Source organism: Thunnus thynnus, chromosome 24 (assembly GCF_963924715.1).
Source record: "Thunnus thynnus chromosome 24, fThuThy2.1, whole genome shotgun sequence".
Lineage (NCBI taxonomy): Eukaryota > Metazoa > Chordata > Actinopteri > Scombriformes > Scombridae > Thunnus > Thunnus thynnus.
This window is the reverse complement of record NC_089540.1, coordinates 14,510,471-14,537,810: the sequence shown is the minus strand read 5'-3', so window position 1 is coordinate 14,537,810 and position 27,340 is coordinate 14,510,471. Positions and strand designations below refer to the sequence as shown.

Below are 27,340 nucleotides of genomic sequence, written 5' to 3'. Positions count from 1 at the left end.
AGCCCAAAGTTTCCAAAGATATCAAATATATCAAGCTGAGATTTGAGAGAAATGATCAAAAACGATGCACGAGACATCTGTGCAGCTATAAAAAATAAAAATAGAAATTTTCCCTCAGTATGAATCACATAAAGCTTTTTGAAGAGTTGGAACAAGCTGATACGGAACAAATATAATAAGGGAAACAAGACATTAAAGGCTTCAGAATTTCTTGTCTCAGTTGCAGCTGAGTAGATCAGAAGTGAAGTTATTACCCAATACATTGATTTATCTGCAATAATTGTAATAACTGATTAACAACTAAGTCATATCTGGTTCCAGCATCTCTAATGTGAGTTAATTATTGAAATACTTCATCTTACATTCTAGCATGGTGAACAGAAAATGATTAATCAAGAAAATAACTGATGGATTAATTGATAATTGAAGTCTGCTGGATGCTACCGAACTGTAAGCACTGACTTTGCATTTCATTGGTTTTGAATCTGTAGACAAACATCCTGGTTTTTAAATCGTCTGCAGCAGCTTGTTTACCTTCGTTAAAATCAAGAAAACTTCAATATCTACTGGCAAACGTCGTAGTGGACGCTCGTTAAAATAAACCTCTGAAATTTCGTCAGGAAGACCGATGAAAGAAACAGTGAATTGCAGTTAAAGAAGCTTCACAGCCGCCATGACCTCACTCTCTGTGTACCTTATCAGACATGCAGAAGTGTATTTGAGGAAGAAAGTGCTTAAAAGCATAAAAGCTAGTGACCCTGCTTTAATGCACCTGCTGCTTTCAGGTGAATCCACCTCTCCTCAAAGCGCAGTTTATCGTCACATCAGCTTATATATAGAAACACATCTACCCTGTCAGACTGCTGCCTGAGCGTATCGCTGCCTGCATCTCCGGCAGCAACCCAACAAGCGTTTGCAGCTATAGCTCTCTGTTTCCAGCCTGGTTGTTTTATATTTAGCCATGATGGCAGCAGCCCTGGTTGCTAGGAGATCTCTGATGCAACTGCAAAGGGCTCTTCAGAGGAAACAAAATATTCCTGGCAGCCAAGACTGATCATGCATAATAGAGAAGTGCTGCAACAAAATGAAAGCCATGAAGAAGAAGAAGAAGAAGAGGAGGAAGAAGTTGGTTTTTTTTTTAAAAAAAAGGGAGTTCAGGGGTCAGAGAGTAAATGAGTCACCCTGCTGCTGCGTACGGCTCCGTTGTGGTAGATGGGTGAGCTGCGGGCGGAAGCGTTGTAGTAGGAGGAAGTGGCGCGGACCAGCTGCCTCTTTGCCTTGTCCTTGGTGCTGTTGGAGTCGTTGTCTTTGATGATGTCATACTGTCGGCAGAACAGGGCGATGACGGCTGCGGTGGGAGAAGGCGATTAAAAGGTTGAACAGGAGGACGCAAAATAAATAAAACACATGAAACAAAAGCAAAAGATTGTCTTCTGATCACACATATTTTCAGCCATGATACATCCTCGTCTACACACCTACTATACACACACCCACACATGCAAACACATAAAACACACACACACACACGTCCAGCCTGACCTGCCCACAGCAGCAGCACAGTGGTGATAATGAGCAGCTCTCCTGTCTGTAGGTGAGGAGTCATGCCCAGACCCTCCATAGCTGGTTCATCTGAGGACACAAACACAGCAAAACATCATCAACAAGGCAAACAAGACGAGATGCAGATTTACATACATACAGTGTTGGTATTTTTATGTCTTTAGGTGAAAGACTACTCCTCGGAAAAGCTATTTTGGTGGGAAAATAGCAATTTTTGTCATTATTTTATCAATAATTAATGTTTTATTAACAGGTAAGAGTGCTGATATTCTATATTTTTATCAACAACATTAATTTATGTCAACAAAACCCATTAAAAGGCAAAAAAAACAACATCTTAGCCTGTCATAGCATGTAAATCTTTAAAAACAGGTCAACAATCTATGTTTTTTTAAAAGCCCAGTAATCCTCTAAAAGAGCTGGGCACCATCGTTTGTAACAAAAGTTACAAAAAACAGGAGGAACTAGTGCATTTGTTGGGGACTATTTTCAGCGGCGGATGAATCCACATTTGTCACTTCAATGAGTATTCGCAGCAGAATAAAATATACTGTATCAGTCTTTGGATGCACAGACAATACTTGTTAGTGGATCCAGTCATTTTTTGTGTTTTCATGGGATTTTCTGACAATAAGAAAAATATAGAATATTACCAGACTTATGATTTAAATGTGTTGAAATCATTTGTGTCATTTTTAAAAATTCAACCAGTCAAATTAGTCAGTGGAGGCGTAGTTGTTGTGTTGTGTATTCTATCCCCTTATTCATTTTTATTTTACTTTTCTTGCTTTTTCCTTTTAAAAATGTACTTTTTTACATGATACACTGTAGGTTTTGTTGTTACAGAATGTTATTTATAAGTGTATATTTTTCAAAATGTGTTGAACAGGAAATTTATTCCATCCCCCCAAAAATATGTATGTTAGTTACGGTGGTCCAGGACTCCGGCAGGATAATGGTCACTTCTCTCCAGAGTCCTGAAGTGGACGGCGCGGCTGGGCTGACTGTCGCCATGCGGCCCGACGGACTGCACCTAAAAGAAAAGAAAAATAATTCTTTAGAGGAAAGTCAGCAGTGCTCCTCATATTTTTAAGGAAATACTGAAGCTAAGATAGAGTCATATCACCTCATACAGCCACAGAATTGGATTCTTTACAGCTACAGACAAAACGGAGGATGACGTTATGTAACGATGATAAGAAACTGGCTCACAAGAGTATATTTAGCAAGCAAATGGTGCTTTGCTTTTTGGCCGGGATCCTGTATGATCACTGGAGGATGAATAGTAAATGTAGAAGCAGACTGAAAGCATGAGAGATAAGAGAGAGAACACATTTGGGGGCCTTCTTTGGGACATTTTCAGCAACATGCGAAAATGAAAATCTACCCAAAAATATTTTATTATGGAGCAATTTGGTGCTTTCTCACTAAAACAGAACGCTGAGATATTTCTTGCCACTTTATATGCAGGCACATGCAGAAGAAGGGGAGGCTGAGGATGTCCGAGCACCTTCTACTTTGCGTTAACGCAGAACGACCAACAAACCATCGCCCACCCACGCTGGTGTTTAAAACAAACAAACCCTCCACACTGAAGCTAGCGGGCAGACTAGACAGACGAATGAATCAGAGGATCATATATGACATTAACTGACGTGCAGCATCAAATAATAATCTGTTAGACAAAATACAACACAGTAAGCAGCTAGAAAAGCTCTTCAGTGAAGTGAAAGTTTTATAAATTGACGTTAGTGTTGTTTTAACCGTCCAGTGCTGCTGTTTTACATTAGTGTTAACGCAGCTTGATAGTTTGATAACTTGACTGCTGATGTGTTTCCACTGTGTGTCGTTTGTCCACAATTACTGTAATTATACCATAGAAGTCAAAGTTGTGCTTCATGCTCTGTCAGATTTATTAAAGGAAAGCTTTTACATTTTCAGAGTGAGTGAAGAAATCAGGAGAGAGGAGACAGAAGTGAGGAAGAATTGCAGGATGTAATTTAATGGTGTTGAAAGAAAAACAACAGAACTGGTTTAAAGAAGGAAGAAGGTGCAACTGACTCAAGATTTAAAGAAACAGTTGAAGGAGTAAAGAGAAACACACAGAGGCAGCCTGAGGTCTAACTTATAACCTGCATGTAGATGAATTACTGCTCTGGTAAATACATTTGAAAGCACAATCTGTTATCCAAATGGAAACTAAAGGACACAAACAAAAGTCAAAGCACAAGATTCAAACCTGCTATAAAAGGACTTACAGATGTTTTAACACAGGTACTAACACTACACAACAACTCCGTTAACATGATGTTTTCTTCAGCTGTTGTTGACCTCAGTAACCGGATCTTAATGAAATAGAAAGATTATTTTCACATTTCTGACATAAAGCATGTTTGGAAACAACTAAAAAATGACACATTGCAGCTCAGTAGATGTTTCTTATTGTTTTAAACCTTGAAGATGTGCTGACTAGAGGTAGAAGTAGCAGCGAAGGACTGTATATATCAGGAAAAAAAATCCAGTGGGAAATAAACACAATTCATTTTGTTTCCTTCTTGGTGGGAAAAATGTATATAAAAGTCTTTAAAGTTGAGTCTTTATTTAGTAACATCTCCATGTTAGAACAATTAAAACATCCAATAAAGGTATTTAAGCCAAAACATGTTCTGAAATACGACAAATGGTGTCCAAGCATTTATAAATATTCTTCCACTGTGCTGATCGGAGCTGTCAAATACAGATCTAAGATGTTTTATTACTTTTGCAGAAACAATGATCTTAATTGAAATAAATTATGAAATGGCAGCTATGTGCAGTTTCTTTTAAGATAAAGACTTTATAGCTGTGAGGTTTTCTCTAACTGTCTCTTGCACTACTCTTGAACTCTCCTTTAAAGATTCTCCATCCCAGTTTTTGTATGTTGTAGTTTTTTTTAAAATTGTAATTATGGGATTTGAGGAGCTACATGTTTCGCTCTGGAGATTGTCACCATATCATAAACATATTCTTTGTTTAGAGACAATATGTCTTTAAAGGAGCAGCATTTTCACCACTCAGAGGTTGTTTTTTTGTTTTTGAAAGTAAGTTGTTTTATATGACGTCCAGTCAAACATTATAAACTGAGACCTTCAGATGAAAAAGCCTCGGGTTAATCCTGACATTCATTTAGCTTCACGATAACAAAACCTCAGTCCTCATAGATTATGATCTACACTGTTGCCGCTCTCAGTGTGCGTCGTCCGGCCTGCGGAGGATGATGCCTTTAGCTGTGTGATGTTTAATAGGTGCCAACAGGACACACAAACACACACACACACACACACACGACAGAGAGCGAATCACAGTATGATATAGTAAGATGCGGGTTGAATATTGGTTGCTATAATTCAACAGGTGATGCTGTAAGTTATATTGGTGTTTGGATTTTTGACATCTTGTTCTATGTCCGAGCACCTGCCCCTCTAAAGGTCTCACACATGGACACGTCTCACTGTGCTGCAGACATCTCCGTCCCCACCGACACGCTGAACCCAGAGGTTGAATGCAGCAAGTTTTCTGTGGAGGTTGTTGCAAGTCATTATGGGAAATGAGTAACACTAGAGAAGTTAATTAGAATTTCATCACGAAGAAAGTCCAAGTGTCCTTTAGAAAGACTTATCTACTGTAATTAGAAAGTTGCAAGTTTGATCTCTGCGAACTGTCCTTGAGCAAAACATCAAGTACTCTGGATGATAATAAAACTCCTCACTAATCCCCACAGGAAGACTCTCTTTAAACTTTCCCTCTCCTCTACAGGGAGGTCAAGAGATCAAAAGTCGTCCCCGCTGGAGCTGGCGAGGCTTTCGTGTTTTGCTCAATGACACTTCTGCGGGACATCTGCCTGCTGACGAGCACATTTAACCGAGTCCTCCGGCTGAATGACAATCTGTACGAGTCTGTCGGTCTAATGGATTATAAAAAGTTTAATAGAGTCATGATAATGGAGTCACATTAGATACTCCTCTCTCAGAGAGAAGCTGGAGTTTGTGCTGACTTTTGATTTAAGGTCATTTGAGATGTGATATCTAATAGATATGCCGTTAAGGAAGCATTACTGGTGTGTGTTGATATTAATTAGATACTGAGAGAAGGTTAATAAGAATAAAAGCTCATTTTGAAAGTGCAATTTATCATTTTGGGGTGAAGAGAAATAATCACTTAGAAGTTCCTGTATCAGATGTCTGCAGAAAGCTTTCAGTAAGTATCTCATTTGCACTGGTGTTGAAAACTCTTCTGATCAAGGGTCTTTTTTGTATTAAAACTCGGTATTAATAAGCTTCTCTTTATCTCAGTTTTGCCTTCATTGTGAAACAGAATATGCTCTGCAGAGCTTGCTTTCCTTTGCAGAGGAAGGGATCATTTCCTTCCTTTTTTTTCAAGGCTTGCTTGAGATAACAGGTGACTTTTCAACAAATTGAGTTTTTTTTTCTCTTATGAGAATCTGATGTTCTGCTTCTCAGGTCAGAAACAGCAAATTACAGATGAGAAAAGTCTTGATTTGCAACTTTTAATAGCGCAAAACAAATCAACATTTCCACACTACTGTATTAGAGTAATCAAAGATTTAATTATTTCAACTTTGTTTCTGAGGAATCAGATTATGCACATTAATTGTCCTCTGTTGCTATGGAGAAGAAGGTCAGAGGTGCAAATCAGAGCTGTAATGAATTCAAAACACTTCCTGTTGCAGTTGGAAACAGAACGTGGCGCCACAGTTGCCGAGTTCATCCAAAACTGACCCACAATCCAAAAGTAAATTGATTTAAGCTGCGAAATGTAATATTAGTTTTCTCAGCAGCGTAACCCTTTGCCTCCACACGTAACTGAATTTTAAGTTAGTGAATGAGTGTTTCTTGCTGAAATGCACCTCGGGAGTCGTGTTTAACTGCTACCTCGAAATGTTTATATTCACAGGTTTGTACGTTCAACTTTTTTTTACCAAAGAATCAAATATTTTCTGATGCAGTTGCTAATCTTTTGTACTCATTATTCATTGAGGAGAGTTTCATGTCCATCCATGAACTGGACTCTATAACATGTTGAATGATGAGAAAAACCCTTTCTAATAAGTCAAGCTTGGATTTCAAAGTTGTATCTAATAGTTTTCTTTAATGGTTAATAAATCAAGTCTAGATTACCAGATTGTGAAATCAAATCCCACAGGTTTCCCCCATGCATTACAATTAGCATGTTTCAGCATGACTTTGTCTTTTTAGCCTCTTCGACTCCTGCAGAAGACTGTTTAAACACAAACCCTCAGGAAAATAGCTGCAGAGCATCTGGACCAAAATCAGTTTATTAACAACTTATTAAAATACTGGTATTATGTTTTATTAAAGATTAAAATTTACATTTGACTTTATAGCTCAAGAGTTTTTACAAAGTGAGAATCCTGTCTGTAGACGTATTAGTAATAGTCAGAATTAAATGTACAAGCAATATGAATAATTTATTAACAGTTAACTTATAAATCCTTTATGAAATGATATATCAATAAATCTGCTATTTACTGAAATTAAAGCCAATGTAGTTACTCAAAATGTGTTTAAATACGACCAGAAATCAACCCAAACTAGAAGCAGTGACGCAGCTTTTTGAAGAGAGCATATGAAAGTGTGTGTGTGTGTGTGTGTGTGTGTGTGTGTCTCACCTGGACGCTGTAGTGTGTGTCCTCGTCCAGGTCCCACAGCACACACCAGCGGCTGGATGTGTTCACCTCGCGGATGGAGCGCTGCATCAGGCCGTCCTGTCTCTGGAGAGAAGACACGTGCAAATACAAGACGGACACGTGCCATCTGGTGGACGCTTGCATACAGGAGCACCTTCGCTTGAGGGAATGCAGACACACACACACACACATTTGCACTCGCACAAAGCAATACAAACAGATGAATATGCACACCCATGCACACACTTAGCATGTAAATGAAGAGAATTTAAATTCAGTCTTGGGGACTGATCATTTAGTTTGGTTGCCAGGTAATATGACACCCTGGGAGATGTAGGGGCAGGATGTCGTGCTCGAAGACTTAAAAAAGGTAAAATTCAGGCCTATATATAAGACATCCGAACTACCCACCACATTATTAAGCCTCATTTAACACTATAATTGTTCAATTGACTGATTATTATTTCACAACTGCAAGACAGATGTTGCAAACCCTACAGTAACAAGCAGCTTCACCTCATATAAATTCAGCTCAAACCCCTTTTGTCCCACTGGGGAAATTAGGTCTGCAGGCAAGGTAACACGAGCAATCATCATTTGGAAGAAACAGAAGAACACATGTAGAGAGAGCTGCTGCTGGTGCAGCTTTTAAGACAGAATGTATACAAATATCACCTTCAAATCCTTTCACTTTTATCTGCAGACTTCCTGCTGATGTAACTGCGTGGAGAATAGTCAGAGCAGTCCAGGATGGTTTTAGCTGTGTTGTTTACAGGTCAGAAAGCTTACTGCATATGTAATACTCTGACAAAACCACAAGCCTATAATCTTATTTTGGACATCACACTAGGCAAAAATCAGATTCATTAAAACTTCTATAACTAAAAGTAATCATAGAGGGGCAAATAAAACCTGCAATAACAGATTTTTTGGCCTTGAGGGCAGCAGAAACAAGCTACGAACAAAACACTGACATATTATCACCGTTTAAGTTGATAAGGCTGTTGTTTATTTACACATTCAGCAGATAATAGTATTCATTTGGAGTTCCTTTTAGCTCTGTTTTGGTCTACACCAACTCATGGAGGAAATATCTTTAGCTACTAAACAGTAGTCGCTGACTTTGTCTGTGATTTGTTGCTGGTAAAGTGGGTTTTTTGACTGAAACAGCTGCCTATTGCAGCCGACGACGATGCTACAGTATGAAACGAATGAACCAAGTAAAGTGAGCCAGGAAACCAAAACAATGAGACACTGAAACGCTGCAGAGAGTTGAGGTTAAATGCAGAGTTGTCAGGTGTCAAGAATCAGGACATATTTCAAGACAAAATGAGGAAAACAGAGCTGCCAAGTCTCACGCTTTGACCGTCAGACTCATGCAACTGACACAGATCTCACGCCACACATGCCTTTTCTAACGCTAATGTTTCATCTTTGCTTCTTCAAATGTGAAATTTCTCATTTTTAAGCGACGGAACAGCAGTTTTTTTTTTCCAAGTTCAAGTTTAAGGCAGCACTTTTCACAGATTGTCTGAGAACGCACTAAGCGGGTAGCCAATGCGGAAGAGTCTTAAACCTGCATTCTTTCTAATGGCCTGCAGGGGGCGACTCCATGTGTTGCAAAAGAAGTCCAATTGTGTGGAAGTCTGTGAGAAAATGATCCTACTTCTCACTTGATTCATTACCTCAGTAAACACTTTCCTAATGAGTTTATTGTCTCAAGTTTTCTTCAATGCAGCATGATGTTCATTTTGTAAATTATAGTCCCATTTAGAGTAAAATAGACAATAAAGCAGGGATGTTTTAGGGCGTGGCTACGTTGTGATTGACAAATCACTACCGCGGCAGAGCCTGAGGTGCTGTAGTTGGACCCTGGGGTGCTCCTCCCCAGCTCCACACTCTCATGCAAATCTGGTCACTTCTCGTCCAAAATACCAAGATGATGACGGTCAAAATGCCAAACTCAAGGCTTCAAAATGGGAGTCCACCAAACAGAGAGTGACGCCACAGTAGCTAAGTCCATTAATTTATACAGTCTATGGTATCCAGTGGAGCTGATGATTTATTTACTTCTATTTGGAAAGACCTCAGAGACTAAAGTGGGGAGTGTTGGATGATGGGAGAGACTTCCTTCTTATAATATGTTGTGAAGAAAAATATGTGTAATATCTGGAGTGTAGTGGGTCAATTTACCACGAATAATGGTCACTTTATTATGAACAAGAATAAGTATCCCCGCCATCCCGGGAACAAATCTCACTCCCAGCTGAAGTCAAAACTTGGCAGCCCTGGGAAAATCTCGATTGTAAAATTAACAGCAGGGACAAATCTGGACCCATTTATAAGTCAGAGAGCGGAATTATCTAAATGATCTCACAAATTTGACCAAATATATGAGCCTGTATTCTCATTTACGACATCATATCATACTTGGCAATGAAGCAAAATTGTAAGACAGATGAGTAAAACTTTTTTCTTTCCAATCAATAATTGTAAAAATGTTCTTCTAAATACCCACCAGCTGAATGTTGGACCAATTTAAAAAGAAGACTTTCTAAAATCCACAATAATGTCTTCTGTTTTTGTGACATTTAAATGTAAAAGGGTTATCGACCGCTTGCTAAGAACACTAATTATCTTCACAAACTGTGATTCTCTGAAGTAGTCTACTTTCAGTGGTGGGTGTTAAAGTCTAGTTTAGAATGAGAACACAAGTTTCCCAGCAAGTAAATGTGGCTGCAAAGTGCTAAAAGCTGAGGAAAAGTCAATAAATGGAGGGCTGGCAGGATGCTCGAGGCTGTCCAGATGTCTGGATCAGAGAGCAGAGTCAAAGTGGTGTCTTCTGTTTCTCAGGAAGCGACGGGTCAGTGAGGACGGTTTTATTGTCTTATGGCACTAAATAACCATAAAAAACCATATCTTTAGAGGGGTTAAAAGGGTTGTTTATCAATGCCAGTGACTCAGCAGATACTCCAAATCCACTAAATTTGAAAAATGCTCACTAAAGCAAGAAAACGACATAAAGCCTAAAATTCCTTATTCATGTAAAAAGGCTGTACCGTTTGCAAATAGGATTGAAATTTATTGCATTTTCAGCGATGAAAAGTGTCCCAGGAAGCCAAATTATAATGAGGCAATTAAATTATTTTACCACGGCTGCAAATATTTTCAAGTTCTTTAAAAAAAAAAAAAAAAAAAAAGGAATAGGAGACCAGACATGAAAGGAATACTTGTTAAATGAAAGGTTTTGCAGCGAGCCTGTGCAAGATCTCGTGCCTCTTTCTGCACAGATAAGATCAGCATGGCCTGACATGGAAAAAAAAAAAAAAGAATTTCAGCCAGAGCTTTCTTTTCAGTCGAAGAGATATATCGCTGTTATGGTTGAGTTGAGACAAACTGATGTCCTGATCTAGGTAACCCGAAGTAAAATGGATCTTCTGGTGTCAACAGGTGAAGACAACGTTTGGTTATATAACTACTTTAAGGTCGAGAAAGAAGCCCACAGCCTTATGCATTTCAGTAGTGAAGCGCCGCAGATAAACAAACCTCTCCTCTGTTGTCACAGGCTGACAAGACAGTTTTCTTCTTGTTACTTGTTAAGAGACATCAGAACACGCCTGAACTTACAATAGACACTATCTGGAGGCCCAGCATGGATTTATTCAATCAATGTCCACCCACATACGTCTACTAATCACCAATTAACCTTGTGTTTGTGATGGTTTGGGATTCAAGAATCAAAATAACCATTATTAGGAGTTTGAACCTCTCAGATACAATCTCAAATTAGGTTACTTCAACTGTGTGTGTGTGTGTGAGTTTGAAAGTGTTGTTGCTGTGTGAATCTCAGCAGCCGGAGAGCTCTGGGATTTGGAACAACTTCAGTTGAATGAAGCAACTCTTTGTCTGAGCAGATTCACTCGTCCTGTTTCTCCTTCACACACAGAAGGCTCAGCTTGTTAAGGAAAGATACTGTATATGAAATAATCTCCTAAAGCAGTCAGTACAGTATGTGGGTCCAAATCAAACCCAAAGACTGACATTGTTGCTTGTTTTTTACTCCTTAAAAGCAGAACTTTTTGTCTCTGAGAATCAATCTGAAGATATGCTTGATTGACAGAGTACAGCAGACTTTTATATAACTGAGATGTTTTTCCCATTTGTACCTTTTAAACCTTTATTCAAAGCAACTTTTGATGACTAACAACAGTAGGAAAAAAAGACCTAAGTAGATAAAACCTCTTGCATCTATATCTGCTGCATCTACCTGCTCCCATCACCTCCCCTATTAATATTTGAGTAAGGTTCTTACATAAGTGCTTTCTGAGGTTATGGCAGGAGATGTTTTACATCCCCATGCTGTGTTTTCTTGAAAATGCCACAAGGTTGATGGATTCTGAGTCAGACATGAGGTGACTTTAAAAAAAATAAAAAAATACAGAGATGTTTGGCACCAACGCGGATGTTCCTCCTGTGAGACGAGTTCCGGCCAAATAATTTCCACTAATGGAGATGCCTCCCACTCAGAGCTCAGCTAATGTCTGATTCTGCTTTTGCCAAACTGTGGGTGGTAGAACCTGATTAGAATGAGCCGAGCTGAGTTAGCTGCCTGAGTTTCAGGAGATGTGAGACGAAGAAAATTGGTTGATATACGAGCAGACTTAGAGCTGCGGGACTTTTGTCTCCCCCTTCAGGCAGTGAGAGTAACTACAACAACACTGTCGACATGGGCTTACGTCATAGGCTCCACTGTAGCCTACTCCCTTCCTACTTTGCAGCTGTAAAACGGTGGATAAATTGTTTTGAGCGTGACACAACCCCCGCGAAATGACTTTCACTATCAGAATTTGATCCATTCAGTCCAACATTTGGAAAGTCTAGAAGAGCCGCACGCTAAATTAATTTTATTCCCATTCAAGTTAGCAGAGAGCTAACCAGAAGTTAGCAACTTGGCCAGCAGAAGTCTCTGTATGCATTCATGCGACCAGCACTGTTTTAATTAGTGCATAATTACCTGAAATAAGAATCGTTGTGTTTTCAGGGAGCGGGTCCCCTTCCACGGAGGTCGCCATGTTGCACTGCCATGTTTCTACAGTAGCCCAGAATGGACAAACCAAACACGGGCTCTACAGAGGGCATTACGTGTTTTTCGCAAGTTTAACAGCCACTGTAGGTTCTCCTACATGCTTGGAAGGGGAGGATGATGAGGAGGGGTATTCAGCTGGTTGCAATCTGCAACCTCACCGCCAGATGCTATTAAATCTTACACACTGAACCTCTATATACTGTGAAATACAGAGAGATTTATATGGCAGCGATAGGCTTAATCATCATTGTGTGAGCTCATTTGGCAAGGGCTTGAATGTAATGGACCTACATTCATATGTAAAAGTTCTGCACTGCAGGTTTAAATGTAATGTGTCTTTTACAATGATTCCCAACCAGGGCTGTTTGTAGGGGCAACTTCTGCAGTTGACAGGGGGCACATGGAAACACTGTAGAGTAGCTCAACCAACCTTGAAAATAGAGTATTATATATTGACTAGAAAAAAATATCCATTCATTAGTCAGCTGTAACGCTACAGTATGAGCTGTGATTGCAAGCGAGTGAAAACTAATTAACAGGTGAGAGCAGAGAAGTGAAATAATTAGCTCCAAGTAATGGATAGATGGTTAAAATAGATAACTAAACATAAGTGGTTGAAATAATAAGCTAAAAGTAATGGATAAATGGTAATAGTAATGGTAAATAGATAGTTTAATTGAAAGATAAACAGTTGAAATAGTTAGATAAAGGTAATAAATAGTTGAAATAGCTCAAATGTGTCAGATAAAAAAACATCCAGCTTCTGTTAGTTAAAGTTGAATGCAAACTTGACCAATCCAACCAAAACACTGACATTTCAATTGTATGAAAACATTATTGTTTTATATAATTAATAGAGCTAAATAACATCTGATTTAAAGCCAATTGTGAGAGTGAACACATTTCCACAGAGTGAACACCACTGACTAAAAAAGTTTGGGACTACTGGTGTTTTACACAGTTTCCACATATTTTTCAAGAACTACATTTCAATTATTTCATTTCCGTTACCAATAACTTTCTGCTCTTTCTTGCTAATTGGATACTTTCAGGTCTTCTTCTGGCTTTAAACTTTTGTAATCAGCAGATTTGTTTTTTATTATTGTCTCAAAAAGGCACCTACGTCAACCAGCAGCCGAGGCTGACATTAACAAGCTTTTTAACAATTTATATGTTTATGATTGAATCCCACCTGACATTTCCAAACTTTTTAAAGAGACACGTTCAACGCCCCCGTGATTCAAAGTATCCTGGAGCGAAATGCAGACGGCCTTGCTGGCCTCACGAATGACGCAGCGTTTTAAAAACCCCTGCGGATGACAGCAGGAGGCACAAAGAAAAACACAATCCACTCCTCAGGAGATAAAGACGATCACAAAAAGATACATAATTCAACTTTGAGACAGCTGTTTTCTAGCCCTGTGCATGGCAGCGGTCCAAGTTTTCCGGGCTTTCAATTCATAATTTATATCCCTTCAATTTGTATCCTTGCTAAATTAGTTGGCATTAAACCAAATGAGAGCGCAGAGGCAGGAAGGGTTAGATCAGGGTAAATGTGATGTGAGGCAGATTGGCTGAGTTTAATAAAGGAGTTTGACCAATTAGTTTTCAAGCTTTCTGAGGATTAAACCAATTTTTTTAAAATCCATCTTTAAGCTCAGTTGCCGTGCAATCTCATATATGGTAAATATTCACACACATACACAGACGCACACATACGGTGATGGTACAAGGGCTACTGTACTGTACCTGCTGTGAGATGGCGTATCCAATGACAGTGTCTCCCTGAGGGACGTTCCAGGTCACCATGGCCGAATGCGCCCTCAGTTGGGTCACCGATACGTTCACTGGGGCGGCTGGCACAGCTGTTAAAACACAAACACACACACACACACATATATCACTTGTTAGGGACAGTCAATGACCAACAAACACTTTTTGCACGTCTGGTTTGCAGAGCATAACTGTTCTGCTGCAGTAAAGAAAAAGTATTTCAAAGGGAGATGCTAATTTGATTGAATTTCGGACATGTAGACTGTGGTCAAAAGTATGTGGACACCCAAACATTATTTCCTACCACAGTTGGGATCCTGGCTGCAGGGATTTGCTCCCATTCAGACCCATTAAAATGGTGCAAAAACCATGAACCCCCCCTTAATTTATACCTTAAAATGCCTTCATTTTTAAGGGGAAACTCAGGGGTGGTTTTCATGAGTTTTGGCCCGTTTTAACAGTTGTTTTACACCTCAAGAACAAATTACTGCTCACTTCAAGTGGCCAGACAGTAAAAAGGACAAGAAGAAACATTGCCCTAATTTAATGATTTACTTGAGATTAAAGGACTAGTTCGACAGGTTTGGGAAAAGTGCTTATTCACTTTCTTGGCAAGATTAACGGATGTGGGGGATTTAGGAGGGAGCAGCCACGTCCATGGTGATGACAAGACTTCAGCACATCGCTTCACCCAAGAAACAGTCTGGCAAATATCTCCAGTAAAACCATAACTTGATGTTTTTTTACTTTGGTTTTTGTTGAGATAAACAATTAAGACATAAAGTGTCAATTAATGATCTTTAGAGGTGCTGATAGGTGGATATTGTTACCTTTGGACAGGCTAGCTCTTTCCACTTGTTCCCAGTCTTTGTGCTAAGCTAAGCTACCTGGCTACTGTCAGCATCCACATCCAGTATTTACCATACAATGGTGGAGGAGTATCAATCTTCTCATCTGACTTACAGCAAGAAAGTGAAGCGTTATAAATGTTAAACTACTCCTTCAATAGTGGATTTTTTCTGCATCTGAGTGAGGAAAAACTGGTGTTTTCTTGGCAATATGAAAATCTCCTCCAGTCCTCCTAGTTGGACGTCCTGAATGCATAAACAAACAGCCACACAGATACTCCATCATGTCCACATGTGTTCTTATCAGTGCGAGTTTCCATAAACTTGTCCTTGAGGAAGACACCGGCGATGATGACGCTACATTTCCTCTGTCGCTGTCAGTCGTTTTGGATTAAAGTGTCGGTTAAATGGCTCAAATGTAAATGTATGATCATGTACGAGAGAAGAGAAACACACACACACACACTCACACATACTGTACTTACACACTTCAAGGCTGATATTAATGATTCTCTGGAGGCAGGTTAAAAGTGATGGGAAATGTAAAGTGTTCTCTAAGAGAGTGTGAGATTTTTTTATATCAGTAAATCACCAGTAAAAGCTGCAACCTTCACTTAGAAAGAGGGAAAGAGAAGGTAAATAAGAGAGAAAACTGATATTTGTTTTTCTGTGAGGAAAACAGCAGGAACATTAAGGAAGGAAGGAAGGAAGTAAGGAAGGAAGGATGGAAAGACTGGAAAAGGGAAGGCAGGAAGTGAGGAAGAAAAGAAAGAAATGAAGAAAGAAACAATAAAGAAACAAACAAAGGAACAAAGAAACACAGAAAGAGGGGATTTGATGTAAAAACAAAACAAGACATAAAAAACGTGCAAAAAAACAAAAAGGGACAGAAAGCTGTAAGAACGACAGAGAAAAAGAAAGACAAAACTGGTCGGAAAGACAGAAAAAAGACAAAAAGTGACTGAAAGAAGGACAAAATAAGAGAAAGAAAAACATTTAAAAAATACAAAAAGAGAGACAAAGACATAACGATAGATGAAATGAGACAGAAAAAAGACAAACAAAAAGGAAGAAAAACATGATGAAAGAAAGAAAGAAAGACGAGAAGTACCAAAAAAAATAGAAAGCCAAAGAAAGACATAAATAAAGAAAAGAAATACAGAAAGAAAGACAAAAAAACAAAAACAACAAAGGGACAGGAAGATGTAAGAAAGACAAGAAGAAAGAAAGAAAGAAAGAAAGACAACAAAATACAAGGAAAAAGAAAGACAAAGACAGAAAATGAGACAGAAAAAAGAAAGACAAACCAAGAAAGAACAACAAAAAGTGACTGAAAGAGAAAAAAAGAGACAAAGTAATCTTAAAAAGTGACAGAAGAAAAAGAAAGGAAGGAAGAAAGGAAGGAAGAGATGAGCAGGCATCCTTCCATGACTTCACTCCTGGTGATGATATAACATTAATGGAATCAATAACTGGATTTTTACTGCGAGTCAGAGTATATTGATGACTTCAGTTCATCCACTTCAACTTCTTCTTCTTTAGTGCAGGACAAGAATAGCACTCCCACATTTCTCATCAATTTCTCTGACTGCAGAGAGCAATTAATACCTGACACTGCTGGATGTGTGTGTGTGTCCTTCTGTGAGCGTTTGTGTGTGGTTTAAAAAAAAAAAAAAAAAAACATCATCAGAAGGAAAAAAGGCCAATTAGGGCATAAAGACTGAATTCTCCACACTTTTTGTTGAGAAAAATAAATTATAATGATGCTATAATGACCAATTGTGCATATTTTTTTTTCCTTTTTTTTTTTGCCATATTTATGTTAATAGTGATGCTTCAGGCCTCTGGATGGGCGTTTCCCGTGGCAGCAGGGTGAGGCAGGCGTTGCTAAGGGAGATGAGCTGTCAACTTCCATCTGAAGCACGTTATAGCAGGCTATAAAAATACTGATGCACTGCTGGTTTTTCCCCCTTTTAAACACTTGAATTTCAACTATTTATCCATCACTTTTAACTAATTTCAGCAACCATTAATCTGATACATTTCCGCATCTAATATATTTCAACCATTTATCCATTCATTTTAGCTAATTGTTAATCAGCACATAGTGTTCTGCACTGGCTTCTACCAGCTAAATTAGGGTGTAAATCAGCTAAATAGGTTGCACCACTTGGGGCGTAACTTCACTAGTTTGGATGTAAAGTCATAACTAAAGCAAGCGGCCAATCAACGATCAAAGATTCCATCGTCATGGTTACTGCGCGTTAGCTTTCTGGCTGGCATGAGCTACTTGGCATCGTAGCACATCGTAGTCAGCTAGATCGATACTGAAATATAATATCAATAAATTACTACTGGATTCATGTGTTGCAAAATGTCAGCAATTAATGAAGAAATGATGCTGTGAGGCAGAAAAACTGCTGGTTACTATCAGTGAGTATAATTCTGTGACATTTTATGATTTACACCTACCCGACTGGCATGTGTAATGTAAGGAAATCACAATTTGGTAATAATTGCTTTTATAACTAGGCTAAGTTTGAATTTACACACACTTGGTGCAACAGGCTGCTGGGTGTTCCAGCTGACTTAATATGTGGATATTTTTTCTAATCAAAATGTAATTTCTATTTTTCCAGATGAATTGTGCTCCTCTACAGTCTGTCAATGTTCCCCCAGAAGTACCGCTGCAGTACGAGTAGCCCTGACCGGGAATCACTCCTTTATAACATTCAGCTAATTGTAATGACTGTTCATTTGTATTCCACTTGGAAAAATGGAAGCTAGTTAGCTGAGCTTGCTTCTTTCTGACAATTACAATTATGAGCAGATAAGACATGAGTCAAGGATATATACAGTATATACAAACGTCTTAGCAAAAACACATTTTAAACCATTTTATTCAAACGTATTTGTCTTCAGCTGCCACAGCTTCATAGTGTTGTTTTTTCTGGTTTGATACTCTATTGATTGTCTGTACATCTGAATCCAACGCCTCCTTGTTGGAGCAGTGACAACCAACACAAAAATGACAGCAGCATCACCTCTGCTTCACTGTAAAAACAAAGAACACAGCAGCTCATTCCCAGGCTGCTGGAGGCAGCAGCACTGACACCAACTCTCCAAATATTGTGTGGCAGATTAAAAAAAAAATCAGCCTCAACCAAAAGCATCCAGTCAGGCTCAGTGGAGTATGACCATGAATGTCAAGTACTATCTCAGGCTAACAGCTCATTATGCAAGCCAGCCTCCCTCTGCTCCCTGCAGCACACGCTGCCCAGCCTGCCAAAACTGCTTCAGAATCATTAAAGGAGAAAATACAAAAGGATTATCAATCTATGGGAGTGAGTGCATACAGTTGCTTCAATCTGCCTTGTCTGCTTCAGTTAGTGATTTCCTACATTTCCCAGAATCCCACCTGACAGCTCACAGGGGAGGATTATAAACCTGTTGCATCAACCATGTGTAGGAGGAGTGAATTAAAGCATAGCAAGAACAAGGAAGTGGGAGTTTTTTTCCAGTTGAGAAAAGGCAACATTTGTGTCAAGCAAACCTTTGTCCTGTGGCTCGAAAGCATTCTGGTCTATTAGCCACTGTGCTCTTGTTCTTTGATTCTGAGAAATTAACTTAACATAACCTGATGTTTATGGATGATGTTTTCCATTTCTGAACCATTTTCTGTGATTAATCATGGCACTACATGGACATACAGCCACCGAAATGCTGCTGTAACAGCTTCCCTCTATGGTAAGACTATTCTGCAAGATTTTGCAAACTTGGCTGCCTCCAGGCGAATTTTAGAGGCTTATAATGTCAATGGAAAGATGCGAGTGGACTCAAGCAGATGCAAACTTGCTCTGTGTGGTGCAGACTGAAGTAAATATGCAACCATGCGAGCTGAAAATGCACTCTTTTGGTTTTCTGAACTTCTACAGAGAGATGTGGACTTCCAGATGAGTGCTGACATCAGTCAAATCACACACACGCGATGCATTGGTTGCTAGCCAACTACGGCTAACATCTTTACAATCTGAAGGGTATTTGGCTGTTTAAGGCTAATAAACACAGACTGCACTAACAGTCCAAAGGTCAAATTCACATAAATAAGGCAGCATTCAGACCAAATTTAACCACCTGTTGTGATTTCATCTGGCAAGGCGCTACAGTGACCAGATAGTAGATTTCTTTGTAAGATGAACAGTGTATTTCTACAGTTTATTCAGTTCAAACAACTTTATTTTCCTGTTAGAAACTTCTTTTGTGAAGTGAGTACCAGTGCACACAACCAAACAAGAGAATCAGTCATAAAAACAGATAAAAGCAGCATAAATAAGTCCAGTTAAGGGGCAGTATTTGAATGGCTCTCATAATTAAAAGATGTGTTCAAATCTGAAAGGTCATAAAGTTATTTCATACTTTCCATTTACTGTGCAATAGACAGTCTAGTTACCCAGCTAGACCCAGTTTAGGAGCTCAGAAGGCGGATGGAGGCTGGGATGAAACTTGCTGTGGTCTGTGATCATCACAGCGAAAGATAAAATTACTGATAACTTCCCAGAGTTTAAAAATCTTGCATCATTATTATAAACCGCTGTGCAGTGTTTTGACACTCGGATCTGTCACTGAAACTGGACTTTCTGGATCCTTTAACGAAGCTTTTTTTTTTTTAAACACAAGGGGCTTCCAGTATTACAAAGCGAAACTTTGCTTTACATTCTGTCAAAAAACACACTTTTAGTGAGGTTGACAATTAGGCCTGATGTTCTAGTTCATCCCAGTTATGTCAGGGTTCTGCAGGCCGGTTTTCTCTATGGACTGCTGTGTGCACGGGGGCATGTCATTCTGAAACAGGAAACTGTTGCCATTATCCTCACATGGATGTCCACATACTTTTGGCCATATAGTGTATCTGGACATGATATCAAATTGTTGTTTGGCCACCTTATATACAGGAATGAGTAAAATGCATTAACAAAGGTGTACATATAATAAAAACACACCACCTCCACACACACACACACACACACACACACACTCCACAGAGAAAAGCTCATTCAAAACCATGTCTGTTCCCTTGTCTGTGCCAATGACAGCAACCCCCCCCCCAACTACCATCACGTTACGGCAGCTAAATCCCAACCGCTTTCATCTGCCAGGGCAGCGATGGAGTGCACGCACAGTGAATATACTTCTGCAATTACATTATATACACCAGGAGAGGAGATGAGAAGAGAGGCTTAGATAGAGTCAGAAAGACAGAGGAAAAGAGGTGGAGATGTGAGAGGAAAAACAGTGGAGAGAGAGAGGGCGACACAGACGAGGGTAGAGATAGAGGAGGATGAAAGACGACAGGAATATGGTAGAGTGAGGGATGAATGAGTCAGAGGGGGGAAAAAAAGAAGAGACCGAGGAAGGGGAGCAATTATCTCGGGCAGATATCAAGAAAGGGCGAGGGAATTTTCAATATTGTGGTTTTGAGAGAAAAGACGAACGAAGGGCAAAGTGAGATGGATGGATGGATGGAGGGGGAGAGAGGGAGGGAAAAAATGATCAATGATGGATGGAGTGGTAAAGAAGCGAGCGATGGAGAGAGGGTGGAGGGAAAACAGCGAGTAGGAGGAGAAGTAAAATGTGGGATATTGATTAAATGATGAAATATAGCAGTTCAGGTGGATGTTAAAGCACACACACACACACACACACACACACACACACACACACACTCATACACACGCACACACACACCGTCCTCGCATGTCCTTGTTTGTCCTTCACGTTTCAGGCTGGTTTGTGCAAATGATACATTTATGCTCATTCATAATTCCCATCCAAAAAAACAAAACAGACCATAATAGGACTGTAATACCTAATGTATCACATTACAATAAGTTCAATAACTCATCAAGGGTTTATTTCACATTAAAGTTAGATGAAAGTTATAATTTTAATTAAATCAAACCGTTTTGAGAGACTATTAATGGTCTGCATTTGCTGCAATTGTGAGTTAATGCATTTATAATCTGTAATTATAATTATCTAGTGGGTTTTATTAGTAGTGGCGAAGTCCGCCATTCCTGTTCAGATTGCCCACCTGCGCACAAGGGATTCACAAGAAAAGATGCTGCATGTAATTCAACGTTACTATTTTTATTTTCTCATTGATATCAGCCTTTTTGTTTACCGCTCACACTCCGAAAGCCGTATCACAGCTGTATTAAGTTACCGCTGCTGCAAACCAAACATTTAAAACCGCCGCTGTTTCATATTAAAAATATTTAACTGGCAAAACACAAGGTGGCTTTCATAGTGAAGCAGTTGAAGGAAATCTCATGTATTTGTCACCAATATTAGCACTGCAACAGTCATTTTGGGACATTTCTTTTTAAACGGGATCACTTTTTATTCTTGCGAGGGAGAACTGGAACAAGAAGGAACAGACACAGTGAGCTGTTAATGCACAAGGCCACAAACTTTACTGTGTCCTGCTGTTGTGTGGAAATCTCCTCATGCAGCACGCAGCATGAAATCAGTTTGCAGTTGTTTAATACATGATGGAAAAGAGGAAGATTATTGGCTGACTTCTCTATTGAAATGTTTTCTGCCCCCAGAATTGTCTGACCTGTAGCATGAAACTACACTTGCTGCTACCAACAGTAACTTCTTGTGTCCCAAAATCAACCAAGACTGAGATCTTAAAGATTATAACTTTGATAACTAATAAATCACTTACTTATATCTAATGAAACAACAGCAACAATCAAACAGTAAGAAACACAAGAACTACTGTATATTAACCTTTAAACCCATCAAGTCTTGTAGTTTACTGGCATTGAAATTTGCTTCATAGACCTTTTTGTAATTGGTCAAAATCAGCTGAAATCGGCTCACCTCGACTATCTATGAATGTGTGCATATCTGAAGCTTTTTATGCTAGAAAGTTCAGTCAGGAATTATTATTACACAATTTTCTTCTTTGCTATTGTACTTCATAAACAGTACAAGAATTACAAGAACAATAATAAGAATTCTACAATTAAATAAGCAAAAATAATAAAAATCTATCTCTAATGTATATATGGCTCTAATACAAGGGAATCTGCCAAAGTGGTGAGATAATTTTAAGTGTTTCTGATGTATTCTGTCAAATCAAGTGTAATTTTTATGATGCTAATGGAGTGATTAGTTTTATTCTGTCTTGTTACAAGCTGTCAAGTCCTTTTTCATTTCAAAATCCCTGAAACTAAAGAGCCTGCACTGGGAACAGATGCACTAATCTTGCACCAGTGGCAGAATTTTGAAGGGCGATTATAAATCTAAAACACTAATCATATCCCGATTTAAGCATAAAACCCAAATTATAATATTAGAACGTGAAGGGAACAGCCAGGTTGTGTTAAACTTTTGAGGAATTTGGTCCTCAGAAGTTTAGAAATACGACAGAACATATGCGGTGGTTCTGATCCCTGCTGCTGTAACCTCGCTTTGAACAATGCTCCAATCAGCTGTTATTGTACTACGAGGTGTTCTGGACAAAAGCTTCCATCAAACACAAAGTACTTGTCAAATCCAAACCTGTTTTCCTCTGCAGCCCCCTAGCAACACTACAATGACTGTGTCTCCACCGGCGACAAAAACAAAAACAAGCTTTGTGACAGCCGTTGTTTACATCGGAGTAGAGTAGTTTGTGACGTACGACTCGGCCCCGACAGCTGACGGTAAATCATTGGGAAGTAACAGTTTGCTGATAGACTCAGACAGCCTAATCTGGCTAATGGCTCCCTACCACTTTCTGTAAGGGATGGATGTCTGTGCATTTGTGTGTGTGTGTGTGTGCTCTTACTGGGGTTGCCGTAGAGACAGTAACAACTTGTGCATGCTGATTAAGATACAGTAGGATTACATAAAGGTAAGACGTGCCATGAGAGATAAGGTTCTGCATCCTGGTGCAACTTTCACTGAGTTGCTAATCATTTCCTGATTAATGACCACGTTACGTAACAACATTTCAGAACTGGACCCAAATGTCAGCAATTAGCCGGGAATTTTAATTTGCCCTCAGCCGGTCAGGTTGAGTCACGTCCCGCAAGAACTCATCAGAGCACACTTGCCGATATGAATTTTTGAGCAGCAGTGATGCTGTGAAACAACTCAGGTTGAAGAAAAGGAGACAATAAAGAGAAACGCAGGAATGATTCAAATCGTCAGGTCGTCGGGGAAAATCTGAGCAAGCAAAGAGAATAAACAACGTCGATCATCAATGAGAGGAGCAGTGATGTGAAGCAGAAAGAGATCCTTCCCTGCATGAATAAAGAAGCACTTTGCCCTGCTCCTTTTCAATAAAGACCTCCCGTGGCCACGGTTGGTGCATTTTTGTGATCCCTCATGTGCTGCAAATGTTCAGCTCCAGTCTTTGAGCTCCTTTCTTAAAACTGCTTTCGATTTTTTAGGCTGAAAATGAGCAGTTTTTTTTTAAATTTTATTTCATTCCCAAGGTTTTCATCTGGGAGCAGTGAGGTGCAACAGAGACGAACACAACTGGAGTCCAACTAGATCTTATTAACTGTCTGAAGCAACTTTGTCTTGCCTCCCAGACATTATTAGTCTTGATCAAAAAAAAGCTTTTGATTATATTTCCAGAGATTATCCATGGTTGGTAATGAAAGCATCTGATTGTCAGATGTCTGTATGTTAAATCAAGCGTGTAAAATTTAAATGGGGTTTCAACAGAGAGTTTTGAGGTGGAGAGAGGAGTGAAGCGTGGCTGTCCCCTGAGCGCTGCTCTTTACATTCTAGCAATAAGTTCTTTAATCAAAAGAATTAACACCAACAGCCGGATTACTAGCACATGTGTAGGGTATGCGAACACGGTTGTAGCCACTGCTTACGCAGATGACATCACTGTTTTAATAAAACAAAATTTTAAAAATCAAGCTGAGATGGATGTCTTAACATTTGCATCTGTATCAACAAGCATCTGGAGCAAAATTAAATCATGCCAAAATTGAAGGAGTTTGGATTGGAGGAGAGAGTGAGAAACAAAATATTAACATTCAAATCAAACAAGAAATTAAAATACTCAGTCTGACCATCTGTGACGGAGACTGTGGTGAAAGAAATTTGGGGGAAAACAATGTGTGAAATTAAAGATAAAGTGCAGAAATGGGAAAACAAAAATACCAATTACAGATCAAGAATAAATAAAGCCAAAACCTTCATCCTGTCCAGTGTGTCAACTTAATCTGGGGAACAACAGGGGAAGTTACCAAACGAGAGCTATTATATAAAAGCGAGGAACATGGTGGGTTCGGTGCTATAGAGTTTGGTACCACAGTAATAATAGCTTTTGTTAAAAATGTTTCTGGACGTAGTGACCATATTTGCACGAGAAGCTGGAGTTGACCCTAGCACTAGCAGCTAGCTTGGTTAGCACAGTGCATTTACAGCATGGATGTAATAATATGACGCCAATTCAGTCCAATAAGAATTGCTCAGCTGGCACATACACCTAAAAAAGTTTCTAGCTTCCGGGTTTGATTCCGTGTTGTGCGGCCAACTGAACAAACGCAGTGGTGTCTCCCCGCCTACTGGCCCTAGCTATGAGTTGCTGCTTGGCCAATAGACTTTACATTGTGATGACGTCACAGTTTTTTTCAGCTTGAGGAAAGTTTCAGAAACCTCCATGGATCAAAAATTCAAATTCAAAATGTTAATGTTGTAATTAACTTTCATGAACTGAAAACATACTGTGAAATAGCAGCAGATACTCCTATACTGAATCTGAGGTTACGCCATGTTTATGTTACCTAACTAACGCTGTCGCAGTGGCGGCGACTTGTCAATCACAAGGTAGCCACGCCCTATAGCATAACCTGCTTTATCGTCCAATTTAAATTAAAGAGGACCATCATTTACAAAATGAATATTATGCTGCATTGAAGACTTGGAAGTAGCGATTGAGAACATAAGCTCATTAGGAAATTGTTTACTGAGGTAATAAATCAAGTGAGAAGTAGAGTCATTTTCTCATAGACTTTCATACAATCGGACTTCTTTTTGCAACCAGTGGCGTCGCCCCCCGCTGGCCGTTAGAGAGAATGCAGGTTGACGGCACTTCCACATTGGCTTCACTTTTCAGACCTGGAGCTACCAGCTTGGTATAAACTAATATGGAGATCTTATTACACAGCACCAACATTTACAGATAGATTGGTATATATGGTGGATTAATTAAATATAAAAATTTAACTGATAAAGGCACAGAGGAGATAAAAATTTAAAAATCTCTCAGAGAACATCTGAGACGTTCGGTGGCTTATTTCTGTTAACAGACTTCCTGTCAGAGCTGTTGTTTCATGGAGCTCTTATGCAACAACACAAGAATGTCCCATGATTTATTGTAATGATGATGAAACACAGCAACACCTCCTGATGGGCTGTTACAGAGCTCAGGAGGTCTTGGACTGGCTTTTAATTTGAACTATATCTCTGTCATGTATGGTCTGCTGGAAGAAAAGACGTCCTGCTAACAAAAAGAACTGTTCCAACTGATCATTGGTATAGTATGTGTCAAACTGTGGAAAACCAGATGTGCCATGGTCATCAAACAGACTGTGATTGACAGCAACATGGTCTTTAAACATGTGCTTGCTGACCTCAGAAGGAGGAGAACTTTGGATAAGGGTCAAAACCTCCCTCGGCACGTGCTGGATCTTTGATTTGAGGGACTTACATGCACTCGATGAGGTGCTTCCAGATCTGAACAGTCACTTTATCACACAGCACTTTATATATATTCCTTGTATGTGATTTGTGTCTCATGTATGGTTTTTTGGGGGAGGGGGGTTGTAGATTGTGAACTTTGTTCTTTATAGCTTAATAAATTGTATTTGTGTTTTGTTTTCATGGTGAAATTCAATGAAGTAAAATTTTAAAAAGTAGCAGGAATCATGATTAGCTGGAATCTAGTGATGCAGGGAAGCAAATATGATTAAACTGTTACTTTTCTGGAGGGTTGCTGCATATTGATCCTTTGAAATAGGACAGTGTTTATTTTAACACCTTGTTCACACAAGCCTGAGGCTTGCAGGCGTGTTTAGCATTAAGCACGTTACCTACATACTGTCTGATTGTGCTACTATCCTGGTGCACAAAAACATTTCATCACATTGAATGGGGAACCGTTGATCATGAGCATCAGCTTTTCCACAGTTGTTTGAAGTGCTTTTGCATAGTTGAGTTTGAGTCCTGAAGAAATCAAAAGACAGTTGAAGCTTCTTCAGCTTCTCCACGTCGTTCATATTGAATGACAACATGTCGCGTCTCAAATGTTTGAGTCCATTTGTGTTAACAGGGTTATACATCAGACCTGCGATGATGTGAATCATAGCCGGTGTGCTGGCTCACATAGAAAAGGCACAGATGTGTTGACGTACGCCCTTTAATAACTCATGTATCTAATAGTACTGAGCCTTTAAACCAACTAATTCTCCCAAAAAGTGGAAACACCTGCCAGTAGTGTGAGATTATTCAGATTTTCTTCAATGCCAATCAAATATTTTCTTCAAATGAAAGATCCTTTTCTCGACACAAGTGACTGATCTTCTCTATTCCAATAAAACATCTTTGATTTGTTTTAAAAAAAAGTCTCTGAGGCTGAGCTCAGTTTCAACCCCAGCTTGGTTTTTGTCTTTCTTACTCCATTTTCTGCTATACTGTAACTCCAGACTCTGAGTGGTCAGCAGTGTTCCTCAGCTTTTCCTGCCGTTCCCCTGACCTTCACACCTGCTCCTCGTTACTCAATCAGTCCCTTAGTATAGATACACCGGTCCACTAGTTTACTACCTTTGCTGGAATATCTTGTACTCTTGCGATACATATATATATATATATATATGTATCCGTTATGACCCCTACCTGTTCTCTGTTAGTGTCTGCTTGCTCTTGTTTAATCCTGCTGACTGCCATCCTGTTGCCAAACCTGTTTTTGCCTCAATCTTTTAATCCTGTCTGCCTCGTTTCTGCTCACCACATCCGTGACAGATACTGAAAATGAGGAAACATGCTGTATAAAACCACATCAACTGATCTGACTGGAATAAAACATGTTTTTTCATGTGTGACTTTTTAAAGATATGTATTCCTTGCAGCACATAATTGTGTATTTAAGTGTAATATGACATCATACACAGCCAGCAGTGGTATTTAGTTTACAATGCCAACACAATAAACGTCATTACATGCATGATAATGTTACACATTTGTTAAAGTTCCCCAGGTGCTGTTTAGTAATTAAGAATTTGGATTTGTTTAATTTTTGTCCTGCAGTGATGTCAACGGCAGTCAGAGATTATTCTGCTTAGTGAA

The 27,340-nt window shown here is 39.2% G+C and overlaps 1 protein-coding gene across 3 annotated transcripts in view; it reads right to left on the bottom strand.

Annotated features, from left to right (window-relative positions):
• LOC137177084 (fibronectin type III domain-containing protein 4-like) overlaps positions 1-27,340 on the bottom strand; it is a 60,981-nt gene that overhangs the window by 1,999 nt on the left and 31,642 nt on the right. For all 3 annotated transcript variants that reach the window (XM_067583203.1, XM_067583201.1, XM_067583200.1), the window contains 5 exons: positions 14,106-14,221; positions 7,253-7,354; positions 2,494-2,596; positions 1,543-1,632; positions 1,182-1,348 (listed from right to left, as the gene is read on the bottom strand). In XM_067583203.1, coding sequence (XP_067439304.1) covers positions 1,182-1,348; positions 1,543-1,632; positions 2,494-2,596; positions 7,253-7,354; positions 14,106-14,165 — 522 coding nt within the window. In that variant the 5' untranslated portion in view covers positions 14,166-14,221. The remainder of the gene's footprint in view (positions 1-1,181; positions 1,349-1,542; positions 1,633-2,493; positions 2,597-7,252; positions 7,355-14,105; positions 14,222-27,340) is intronic.